Source organism: Paracoccidioides brasiliensis (assembly GCF_000150735.1).
Source record: "Paracoccidioides brasiliensis Pb18 unplaced genomic scaffold supercont2.1, whole genome shotgun sequence".
NCBI classification, from domain to species: Eukaryota; Fungi; Ascomycota; class Eurotiomycetes; order Onygenales; family Ajellomycetaceae; genus Paracoccidioides; species Paracoccidioides brasiliensis.
The window spans coordinates 243,410-255,817 of NW_011371358.1; the positions used below are offsets into that span (position 1 = coordinate 243,410).

The 12,408-nt window shown below is 45.8% G+C and overlaps 3 protein-coding genes and 2 non-coding genes across 5 annotated transcripts; 2 read left to right on the forward strand and 3 right to left on the reverse strand.

Moving 5' to 3' along the window:
* Positions 1 to 705: 705 nt before the first annotated feature.
* Positions 706 to 2,999, reverse strand: PADG_00074 (uncharacterized protein; the record flags this gene model as incomplete). Its single annotated transcript, XM_010757885.1, has 6 exons — positions 706 to 1,704; positions 1,763 to 1,864; positions 1,929 to 1,963; positions 2,020 to 2,446; positions 2,510 to 2,709; positions 2,822 to 2,999. The coding sequence occupies 6 exons, from the start codon at positions 2,997 to 2,999 to the stop codon at positions 706 to 708; spliced, it is 1,941 nt and encodes a 646-aa protein (XP_010756187.1).
* A 1,124-nt stretch (positions 3,000 to 4,123) lies between these two features.
* PADG_00075 (uncharacterized protein) lies at positions 4,124 to 7,019 on the forward strand (the record flags this gene model as incomplete). Its single annotated transcript, XM_010757383.1, has 7 exons — positions 4,124 to 4,217; positions 4,383 to 5,194; positions 5,249 to 5,427; positions 5,479 to 5,612; positions 5,664 to 5,859; positions 5,920 to 6,734; positions 6,823 to 7,019. 7 exons carry the CDS (start codon positions 4,124 to 4,126, stop codon positions 7,017 to 7,019), a joined length of 2,427 nt encoding a protein of 808 aa, XP_010755685.1.
* A 1,407-nt stretch (positions 7,020 to 8,426) lies between these two features.
* On the reverse strand, positions 8,427 to 9,707 carry PADG_00076 (uncharacterized protein; the record flags this gene model as incomplete). Its single annotated transcript, XM_010757886.1, has 1 exon — positions 8,427 to 9,707. The coding sequence occupies one exon, from the start codon at positions 9,705 to 9,707 to the stop codon at positions 8,427 to 8,429; it is 1,281 nt and encodes a 426-aa protein (XP_010756188.1).
* Positions 9,708 to 10,518: 811 nt separating this feature from the next.
* On the forward strand, positions 10,519 to 10,592 carry PADG_11045. Its single transcript has one exon. It is a non-coding gene; the product is annotated as a tRNA-Ile (tRNA).
* A 533-nt stretch (positions 10,593 to 11,125) lies between these two features.
* Positions 11,126 to 11,199, reverse strand: PADG_11046. Its single transcript has one exon. It is a non-coding gene; the product is annotated as a tRNA-Ile (tRNA).
* Positions 11,200 to 12,408: the final 1,209 nt, after the last annotated feature.

Genomic DNA, 12,408 nt, shown 5'->3' on the forward strand with positions numbered 1-12,408 from the left:
CAGTTGGTTATCCACGTGTGCTAAGTTTAATATCGTAACTGGTTATTTTTTCTTCATGTCTCAGCTCCTTCATAAAACCCGAACATATTTGCTCACTTACTCACTTACTCTGGTCTGGACACACCAGAATGAAGTGGAGCACGGAGGTCAAGGTAATAGAAAAATGTCTCTGAAAATAATAGCTGTCAAGCCGAACGACTGCTTAGAGTTAAACCAACACAGGGGCATTTGCCGCCGAACCTTCATTTAGCGCTGTGGAGGGCGGGAAAGTCTTAAAAGGTTGCCCTTCCAAAACCGCCTTTAATGAAAAATGTGATCTAGAAGTGCTAATATTTTCTAAAGAAATATATGCGCCATGCACACTTTCTGTCCATGATAGGTTTTGGATGTTATAAAAATACAGGCAACAGTCCCTCCCTGATTTCTCAACCTGCACATAGGGGTTGAGTGTAACAGTTATAGATTTCAGTAGTTCAAGTTCATCTGATTAATTTCATTACCACGCCAAAATTAAACAGTGTCCATAGACGGCGTATATGTAAGTTCAAACAATCTGTGCAAATAAATATAAACTGGAATTTCATAAAGTGTAACACCGTTACCCTCCCCAGGAACATGGCTGTTGAATATCGATTATCACCATGTAAACAAATCCACACCCACACCCATAGCCATTCAAATGCAAGAATATTGAGTAATACATTATTACCGTGGCAAGCGATAATCGAAATCCGCCATGCCATTCCCATGAGCAAAATCACTACCGAAATCACCCCGTCCATCTGAGTCCTGGAAATCTGAAAGGTTCTCCTTCGCGACCCAGGAAAGATAGACAGTCTCGTTGACTTGGATTGGCGGTCCGTCAATGGGAGGATCACGTTGGAAGGCAGGCTCTCTTTGAATCGTAAATACAGTGCCGTTTCTCTTCTCTATTCGTTTGGCAACAGTCATGAACCCAAGCCACCATAATGCCCCGAATGCTATTGCGCACCAGCTAAGAAGTGGTACCAGATACCATTTTACTCCCGTATCGCTAGCCGGCTTGAATACCCTACTAGGCTCCACCCAGGCGACGATGACGGGAAATAAACTTCCAACCAGATAAATAAAGGCCGCCGTAACACTGAGGAATGGGTTTATGCCTCCAGCCTTTTTTTGCCATTGCTGCTTGCTGCTAAACCGGAGGTACAAAATTCCAGCTGCGAGGAAGTTTCCAAAAAACGCATGTACTGCATAGGTATACACTGACGAGAGTAATTTATATGCATTGCTCGGCTCCACGGAATAGGTAGCGAGAATCATAATAAGGCAGGATGCGAAATGAAGCACCAGCGCGCCCACAGGTGTTTTTTCCGTGTGGTGTTCGGGAGCGAACCAGGATGATTTTAATATTCCGCTTAACAACAGAGCAATAGCAGGACGGCGATGAGCCCATCGAAGAAGCCGTCCAAAAGAAAAATCACGGTTTTTGGCAAAGAACTGGGGAAATGGTAAAATTCCTTCCTTTGCCACTTCCTGCTTCACTCGAGCCGCCGTGTAAGTCATCACAACTATATTCCCAAAGCTAGAAATAGCGAGGAAAGCGTTGAAAATCCGCTGGCCTGTGTTGTCGCCACTACTCAATCTTCCAAAAGTGATCTCGAAAAACCTTTCTGCTAGGTTCATGTGTATATCGATTTGCTCATTTCCGGGCACGATAGCCATCTGGTGGTTGTTAGTGAATACACCCCATATTAGTTAACTAAAATTTGGGGATTCATACGTATGCAATGTTGACACCCATGTAAAGTAAGCCGACTACAGAGACAGAAGTAATCATAGACACGGGGAAATTCCGTCGCGGCTTTGAAATCTCACCCAGGACCTGCATAGAATGGAGTTTAGAGTCATGAATACACCGACTAACTGACGGAAACAAAGCCACTTACATAATTGGGTTGTTCGAAGCCGCTGAAGGTAAAAACTGGAGACAATGTCAGCAGGGGAACAGAAAAATAAGGGGCCAGTGTATCAACAGACTGATTAATAAGAAAGCATTGGCATAGTCATTGGCCTGATTCGAGGCGTTGTGAAAGGAATGCTTTATGTAGAAGTTCTCGCGAGCGTAAGACTTGGTTTCAGGAAAAGCACCAGTGGCAGCAACAATGGCAGTAATAATTATCAGGAATAGCATTGCCAGCTTTACTATGGCAAATAAATTGCTCAAAAGAATGCCTCCCCGACGGGAAAATGTGTGAATGAAGCAGGTAAAAAGAGCTACAGCGGCGGAGATTCCTCGAACAGCACTGTTGGTCACCTCTGCGTTTGAAGCCTGCAACGCCTTGACTGCAAAGTAAATGCAGTTTCCAGCAACGTTGCCAAACAAGATGAACACGGTCCCGAAGGTGGTGACGGAAAGCAGCACTGTATCCTTGCGATATCTCGGTTTTCGGTAGACATATTGAAGCTGTACAGCGTTCAGTATCCACGCATGGTCGAGTCGTCATGAACAGGGAGTGAAAGAGCTTACATAGTTCAGGTCGCCTCCACTTCTGGGGATACCCTGTTTGACGCCTTCAAATTGGCGTCTGGGGACACTGAGGCCGTATTCAATGTAGAGATGTACTCCAGCAAGGCAGTATATAACGCCAAAGAACCAGAATATCAGTGAAACCCCAACGCTCTGGGTCCCTTTGACAACTAAACCAACAGACGAAAAGATCCCCGTACCTGATTGATAGGCACAGTACAAGTAAATAAGCAGCTGGTTCTGGATGAACAGGGAAATACTGGGAGCAGGAAGTTCAAATATAATTCCTAGGTTGGTGGAATCAACGCATACCTATCATCCTATTGACGACGAGACAGCCAACGTCGAAGCGGCCCAATCGGAAGGGCTCTTCAGGGGCATTAGTGACAATTGCATTGGGATCATTGTCGAAATCGTCAGGCCGGTATCGATCGCTATCGCTATCGGAAATACGAGGATGGTCTCCATTAAGGGCTGTTGTTAGAGTCATTGTCGCGGATTCTAATCTCCCACGCAGCACATAGCCGTGGGTAGTGGTTTATAGGGGTTGGATGAGTTGGTTTTGTGTTGTGAATTCAGAGGGACAACATTATCTCAACAACAAACCAGCCCCTTATTTGATATAGCTACCTCTGTGAAGAGAAGAACGGGATGAGAGAAAGCAAAAGAAATATAACCACGCGCTTGTCACTTCTCTTCTGCCGCCATTCTGCCTCGCGGTGGTCCTCTGCAGGCGCATTATAAATTCATTGGGGCAACCTCCCACCATCCATGCAGAGCCGCATCTCGTCTTCATCCCCCATCTCTTCGTTTAGCCGGATAATCGAGGTCTCGAAGGACACCAAGAATGCTCCGGTCCTTCAAGCTTGTTTCCGCCTTGCAGGACAATAGCCACATATCTAGGGTTGACTTCCACGCCAACGACGCCACAATGCAGACAGAGGCATTAAATATCAAACCGGCCTTGGCGAATCACTGGATAATCACCACTCAGTTCGGTGAGGCTGCAGATAAAAGAGCTTCGACTCGCATAACTGCTTGGCTCACTACCTTTCCCTCGGCTTCAACCATGTCGGGTGAGCACAAAGCAATTGTTTAGAACCACATTGGTGCGCTGCTCGGTCCAGGTTGCTCCTCATGCAACTTGGGGAAATATCATAATTTGTGCAATTCATTTACCAGGCAAAACAAAGAGCACAAGGAACGACTCTTTCTTCAACCCTAGACGCGATCATGGTTTAACTATCGACCCGTCAGCTGTGCTGCTGTGAAACCGGAAGAGGGGAATCCGTCTTTGCCTACCAGGATATCTCTGAAGTAGTTATCCCCCATATTCGCACAGCCTTTCCCTCTGTCCTCGTCATCATCCAAGTCCCTTAGAGCTACCATCAAGGCAGGGTTTCTGCATTTCATCCCAGAGCTCGGTTACTGCACTACAAGAATCCATTTATTTATCAGGCCAAAAAGAACGACAGCATAAAAAAGAAAGAAACAAAAAAGAAGAGAACACAAAAGTTGACCCATCCTGTTCACCAAACCAGTAATTCCGGAGTAGTTGCATAAACACTGCCTATCAAAGGCTAAATCCGATAATCGCGGGGCCAGCCATCTTCAATGGCTGTCCCTTTCCAGATCAGCGACATCTTGGTCTTAAGTCAACTGGCTTGGAAGGTATATAATTTCGCATTTGAGAGGAAGTCAAGACCAAGTAAGTGTTGGATATCGTCATTATGGTTGCTTTCTCGTGAATAAGATTCCCATGGTTCCAATTCATCTACGTCCGCCGTTGAAAATCACGAGCGCATTGTCAACGTTCTGTCCTCATAATTCACAACCGAATTCCTGGTGAATTTATCACATTTCTCACATAAAGGTGAAATCACAGGCACCCAATATGCAGACTTCGTCAACGATGTTAGGTCTCTTGCGACAAACTTGGAAAACGTCTATCGCGTGGCCTCAAATGCGGCATCCCAAGTCGAAGTCGGAACCTTGGGACGGCCCAGGGACTCGACAAAAATATGGGACTTGAGGTCTCTAAATGAGATAGTTGGAGATTACCACAAAACACTACGGGATTGTGAAAAGTTGATTCGAGACAACTATCGATACAATAATGCATCCAGTCCCCGTCAAGGTATCTCGTGGAACGTCCTCGTCCAGCCAGATGTTGAACGCCTACGGAACCGGATATCGTTACACAATCTGAAGATTTTATTCGTCCTTAAGCCATTTGAAATCGATCTTCTATTCCGCATCCATCAAGATCTCGCCGGCAGAATGACTAGTATGCATAACGACCTGCGACGTCTCATGGGAGTTATGGTCCCAGATTTCAAGGAAGAAATGAAGCATCAACAGACCCTACAAACCTTTACCATCGAGATACCTTCCAATTTTTCCCTTAAGTTTCAGCAAGCTGCGGAGATTAACCATCCTGAGTTTGCTAGTGGAAGTCAACTCCCTGTCGCGGATACGGCAAATTCATTTGTTTTCTATTTTGGAAGAGGCACACGGAACCTCAATGCATCTCGATTCGATTCGATCGACCGTAGGACTGCCTCTGTAACTGCCTACGTCAACTTACTGAAATGCATCTGGCTCATGGAACACTTGGACAAATACCATAATGCAGAAGGTTCGGGTTTATCGCACTGGCCGTCGTATTTAAAGGGTCTTAATCAGGTAGGTATAATCATCTTCTCTGACAGCGCAGGCAATAGACTAACACCACGATAGGAATTATCACACGAGTGTAAACGGTTTTCTCCCGAGTGTATGGATAGGATATTTGCTCCAGACTTGTCTCGGGCGAGGTTAGATCCATCTGTATTCGATATTTGGCCAGAAATCCGCAGGGCCAGTAATCTTCCCTTAGGACACCTTCGAAAGCAACCGATGAAGGAAATCATCAATGTGTATGCGATTCTCAGTCCTGTTTAGTAGCCTTCTCTCTAACTAAGGTCTAGCCCCCTTAAGAGCGACACACCATCTGTCGTCACATCTCTAAAGCTTTTACAGATTTTGAACGGCTCACCTTCACAGTATCGATTGATTGCCACGGCTGAGGAGCAGCTGGAAAATGGGACGGTTAAACCTGAAGGTAACTAGTTATCAGTTTTCCTCTGTAAGAATGCTCTAACCTTTTTCTCAGAGCGCGTTATCGAAGTTAATCTTGAATCAGCGTCACTGATTCCACTCTACGCAATGCCCACTTTTAATCGTGACACAAATGATATCCTGCTAAGAACTCCGAGTGAAGACACAAGATTTTCATTTCCTTCCTTAAAAGACCTCCTTCGATTCCAGCACGCTTTTACGGGGTTCAAGCCATATCTTTTCTACTCCCAGTATGTTTGTTTTTTGAATATCCCAGAAATTCATATCTTGAATGATCTAACTTGGACTAGAATGGATGTAAAGGTTGCATACGTCGTGTCTAACGAAAAACCCGTTGTTGAAGATGCCGTCTTACAACTTTGGATACCCAAACGATTGGAGGGATATTTACTCAACGAGGAGCAGATTCCAGCTGAGGAATCTTGGCTAGAACTCAGGGAAACACTCCCAACAAGCCCATTGTCAATTCCTTCAAACAGTGCTCCATCCGCTCCACTCAGCATGTTCCCTGGGAGCCCTCCTAGCCTATTCTCTAGCATAAATCATTTCAGTGCACAATCTATCGACCAACGATCACTTGGCTCCATGAGCAATTGTACACCTCCGTCAGGCTCCAGTCCTGGGTCTTCGGGTAGTAGGGATTATGACCCACGCAGAAGTTACCCTTCCTTGACCAATTATCCCAGCCGGAGAATGTCTACAATGGGCAGCGTCGTGAGCAAGTCCAGTCAAAACACGGTAACCGTGCTTAACATGGGTGATACCAATGGTGTTCTTCATCAGAAACCTATCCGGCCGGCCCTTGTAATTTTCTCAAGGAGCGCGATCGGTTCCAACGAGTTGGCAATCACTTCCATCAGGATTGATGAAAAGACAGCAGTTAACACAGAACGGTGCGACTGTCGGAAAGCTAACAGCTCGTGTGCCATCACCTCTATTGAGCAGTCCAAGGGGAAGTCGTGTCTAGAGGCTCAACGTTTTGTTGCGAAGGAAGGAGTCGAAGATTTTGATGTAGGAAACCTGGGCTTCGCACGGCGCAAAGAATACCCTCACGCCGAATTCAAGGGGCTAAAACGGGTAAGCATCTCCTTCAGGAGTTCAGATGGTATGCAAAATCCCCTTCCATCAAGCGTCAGTCAGGATATTTAACTCGAGATCACGGCGCGGTAACTGATAGAACCTCTTTAACACAGAGCGCAAATCGTTCGCGGGTTATAAGTGCGGATGCAAATCGAACACCTGGGGCAATTTGAACAAATGCATTGGGGCTGGTCATCAAGGCATCTTGGGTGAAGTTAAAGCCGTTGGCCAGCAAGAACTTCGGGCATACCACCGAGCAGGTGAAAATCATGCAGATATCGTCATTGGACAAGCCCCAACTGCAGTGTGATTGTCAAAATTAAGATCCTAAGTTATTGTTACTGGGAGTTATTTGACTACCAAGACAATTAAGCCCGCCACGAACAACCAAATTTAAAATGAAAACCATCGACTACAATGTCTGAAAGGAATCCGCCGCAGATTTGGAATGTGCGAAGAAGAAAGAAGAGGTAGAGTGCTTGAATTGTCTTGTTCCGGATTTGCACTTAACATAGGTGCAAACAACTAACCAGCAATTGTAGAAAACAATGGCCCATGATTCTATAACGCTTCCACCCCGAAATTGCGAAATACACTAAGGACTCACCGATGCCTGCCCACGGAATTCATTCTCGGCTGAGAACCTTTGGAAGAATTATATGACTCATCTAATCGTTAACAGAAATAAGGTAACCGGGGTGATTATCAACCACCTAACAATGGCGGTAACCTGGGGCAGAGCACTGATCGGCTCGAGAATTGCATTTTATGGACTTGAGGAAAGCGTTTCGCTCAACAGCTAGGTGCAAGGTTGCAGGTGGTGTCCGTCGCGCGAAGACAGGGAGAGTAGATATATATACTCAGAAGGTCCGACTTTGGGAGGAGGAATTTGATGGGATACCAGAGAGAAATGTGCTGATGTTGGTGACCAGGACGTGGTGGAGAATACTCCGACTGACTCAATAGTCCTGTACTTCCATATATTTGTATTTAGGAAAGTTTGTACAGTACGACCAAAAGAAGGGATCTGACTGTCACCATGAAGATAATTGAGTTATAGAGATTGTTACTGACAAAGGTAGATGCCGGTTACATAACTGAAATTTGAAGCGACAATAAAACTTTGCCATTTTATCTTTCAACATAATTTAGCTTTACTTCGCTTCTTCGCTTGCTTATCATATACAATCAGAATGGGTATGTTGACAAGGTCTGATATACTTGGATGCCCCATACCATAAGGATTGAACCTTTTTGTCCAGTAATTGACCCCCATACATCTGTACTCACCTTTTTATCAAAAAGCAGAGGCCCCCTATCCACCTTCAACCCCTCCAATTCTAACAACAATAGACTTCGCACATCAACCAAGGCGTCCTCGTACAGCCTAACAAAACCCATCTCACCCCTCATCTCCATCATGAAGACATAGAGAACTTAAATTAAAGCGAAGAGAGTCATACATCGAGAAAACGCCAAGCGCTTCCTCTCGCTCACCTTCCCACCTCTCTCCCTCTCTCTCTTCCTTAACCCACACGAGTTCCAAACCAACCATCACCGAACCTGCCAAACCCACAAATCCCTCCCCACAAACCACTCTTCTCCCCCCACAAACATTATATACAGCACATATCCTAAGCCAATATGTATATATATATATATATATATATACATGAAAAAATAAATAGCCAGAAAAGTTTTCTCTTAAACGGCTATTTCACCGACAACTCCCAATCGACCGATCCAGCACCCGGAAAATCTCCATATTGCTCACCTGGCACGAAACGGCACCAGGCGTACAGGCCAGCTCAGCGCGAACGGAGTCCGCATCGCCGTGCCCGCGCATGCCCGCGATGATGCTGGCGGCGACTTCACAGGACGTGGTGTCCGGGGTGGGAGCGGGGAGGGTGGCTGTGTTTACGTTTACGTTTACGAGTTGGTTTAGGTGTTGGTGAAGCTGCGGCTGCGGGTGCATGCAGTGGGTAAGGTGGTGGTTTGGGATGGTGGAAGCCCGGTAAGGGTGCGGATGGGTTGGGGTGAGGGGTCTGTGGAGCTGTGGTTGCAATTGTTGATGTTGTTGTGGGAGAGGAAGGGGGATGGGGATGGGGATGGGGATGGGGATGGGGATGGGTTGGTTCTGGTTTTTAGTCTGATTTTGGTTCTGGCTATGGCTATGGCTATGGCTATATGCGACTGCGCATTGAAGTGCGGGTGAGTATGAAGTGTACGATGGTTGGGGTGGTTGTTGGTTACTGGAGGAAGTTGGGCTCAGGCTTGTGTTTGGGAAACTACCCGGGGAGTACGAGGAGGACGACGAGCCGGAGACGGAGAGGGGCAGGTTGTTGGCATTTCCGTTGTTTTCTAGGTGGTGAGGAGCTGGGGGGAGGGAATTTGGTTCTGATGGGTAGTAAGGAGAGTAATTATCCAATTGGGATGGAGTTTGGTTCTGGTTCTGGTTATGGTTAAGGGTGTTTTGGAAAACAGCCGTCGTTGATGTCGCTGTAGATATTGTGGGGATTGCATTTTGGAGCTGGGCAAACCCCATCCCGACTGCATGGCTGCCGTTATTCTGGCTCGGGTTCATATTCACGTTCAAGTTCCCATTTCCATTTGCATTTCCGCTCCCGTTCATATTCATATTGTCGCCCTCATCCACGGTCGCTTGGGCTATGTACCCCTCGATCTCCCCCGCAGTGACCCCTCTTAGCCTCAGCAGCGACCTCAACAGCGCATTCTCTCTCGCGACCTTCCTGGCAGCAGCCTGCACCTCAATGGTCACATGGACGCCCTCCTGCTCGAACTTGTGCACCCGCCGCTCGAGATCCTGCTGGTACTCCTTGCGACGGGCGCGGGATCGTCGTTGGTTGTCGCGGATCCGGATGGAGTTTGTGGTTGGCTGGGTCATTGGCTTGGAGTTACCATTATTATCATTATTTTCGTCGCCATTAGTATTAGTATGATTTTCAACTCTATGCCGCATGAGAGCTTTGGGTGACATTGCTTAGCCTTGGGCTTTTTTTTTTGTGGAGTCGGTTTGCTGGAGGTTGGGGAATGGAGGTTATATTAGGTAGTCCGTGGAGGCCTGAAGTTTGGTCATCTGGCCAATGGGGAAGCATCCGTGACATATCGACCTCCTGTCAAAACCGTTAGCGAAGGTTGATATCAAACTGATGGGGCATGAGGATGTTCATTTTGCATTTTGATGCATTTATCTACATGCAATTACTTCTCTTGCGATCGTCATATTTCATGTCAATTCTGCTCCGCGATAGAGCATATGAAGAAAAGAAATGGCCTTTTCCCTCGAATCAGTGATAGCTTTTTGCTGGGAGTTGTGGGTCGTGTTTATATTAATATGTATGTATATATGTATGTATGTACTGCTGTACCCATAGAACCTCAAGATTTAATCAGCGAGGAGAAATGAAGTGAGTCCAAGGCATTAAAGACCGTTGTGGTGAAATGTACACCTTTTTCATTGATCTATCAGGACAGAATCTGAGGTTTGTTCATGGCTTGGACAAGAGGTTCTATGGACGTCTATATGTCCACTTTTGGAGGAAACTTCTTGCGTTCGACTGATTGAGAATCAACTGGTTGAGAAGAGAATTTACAAGACAGAGTGAAAAGAGGAGACGAGAGAGAGAAAGGCAGAGATCTTGCCGAATTGCCTTTTCTTTTCTTCATGTATCTGTAGAAGATGGCTTTCTACATACAGCTGGAGACGAAGATCTCGAGAGCGTTTCGCATCCAATAGCTATGGATATACAAACATGACTGACCAGGGTGGACTTTTGATATCAAAGACCGGTCCTATAGCTCAGTTGGTTAGAGCGTGGTGCTAATAACGCCAAGGTCGCGAGTTCGACCCTCGTTGGGACCATCAAATAGTCCTTTTGGCTCATTTGCTTTTTCTATTCCTACCCAATCAACACTTGGATCTTTTTGCCGCTATATCTAGATACCCGCCAGAAAGCGCCGGAATCTCTCACAACATTGCAAAACAGATTTGACAAGGTTTTGAACAGCTATGTGTGTTTTTTAAGGTTTTTCGTGAGTTACAACTGAATCTCAATCAGGAACAGCCTTTTTTTTTTTTTTTTTTAATTAAAAGCAAGAGCTTCCATCTCGCTGCCCTATATCGATCCTCCTGGTATGAGTGACCCATGTACTTCATCCAAATCATGAAGGGCAAGGACCGACCGCTTCTTATCAGTCAATTTTCATGAAAATTTTATCGTAATAGTATGAAGGTACTAACCGCTCATGGAGTCTTGCACCGGTTTAAAGATGGGATGAACCAAAAAGGTGCGAAAGATATAGAATAGATATTGGACACTGCGAAATTTGTTTGAACACAAAAAAAGTGGCCGTAGGGGAGAGCCAGAAAGGGGAAAAAGAAACTAATCATTTAGATGGTCCCAACGAGGGTCGAACTCGCGACCTTGGCGTTATTAGCACCACGCTCTAACCAACTGAGCTATAGGACCGGTCTGCCTTGGAAATAAAATACTGCTCCAAAAGTTTAACTAGACTCTACACTGTGGTTTAATGCAAAAGTCCCATCATGGATGATCGGGGCACAAAAGAAGCAGATCCACACGAGGAGAAGGGGGAGGTTCTGCAAATATATTCCTGTGTTAAGCTATTGGCAGCTTGGCCTTAAGATTCGTATGTCAGTACAGTTCCCCCTTACAGGGTCAAGGAATGGATATCATCAGTGTACTTTCCTCTGAACAATAGTGCATGTTATGTGAATGCCGGTCCTTTGGATGCTAAATGTAGATAAAAGTATGTTGGACAAGATCTAAGGCATTATGTCAAGTTACCCTTGGATGGGGCAATGGATATCTACAGGCAGCTATGCATCGGAGTGGAGAAAAACAATCAAAGGATCTCTGCACGCTAGGGCTGCATCGGGCATGGCTGTGTTGAAACCTGGGACAAGGCAGACCCACAGAAATTAACTATGTAGGGGAACGGCGTCGACAACAAACTGTCATAAGCTGGGCAGGCATTTACTATCATCAATCAATATATCACACATTTCTTGCAAACAAACTCTATTAACCTTCGTAACCTTCTTCAAAGCCTGGCACGGGTTCCAGCGGCATTTGTTTTGTGCGTTAAACAACAGGTAACTTAAGGCGAGGTACCCAGGAACATATTGGCAACTTCAGCTGCGGAAGCTTTAAACATCCAACAGCAGCCAGGCTGGAATGAAAGAAACCAAGCAAGGACTTTCATCTGTATCACAAGTGTCCTCTGTTCCCACGCTCTGCTCATCTATCTATCAAGCTATATATTTTATTTTTGCCCACTGTAAAGCCATCTTCCTTCTGTTCTCTATCTCCCTCTCTTGAATCCAAACAAGAGATTATGCTGTATTCCCGTTCTCATGCCATGCTAGCTACTTAGGTAAACGCCTTTAAACCCCATAGTTACCAATATCTGCATCTTTGCACCTGGTCTGCCGCTGCTGGTGCCTCCAGGACTGTTTTGTATCACCCTAACTTTGTTTCAATCTTCACTCTTCTCCAATTTGCCCGGGAAACATTCCAAGCATCCAGACCTTCATCCAGAGCTTCAAGAACACTTTGGACTTTCAGATTCACTGTTTCTGTCCAGACTTATATATCTCTTAAATCTATTTCCCCCCCCCCCCCCCCCACCCCTTCTTCTCCTTTCTTTATTTTTTT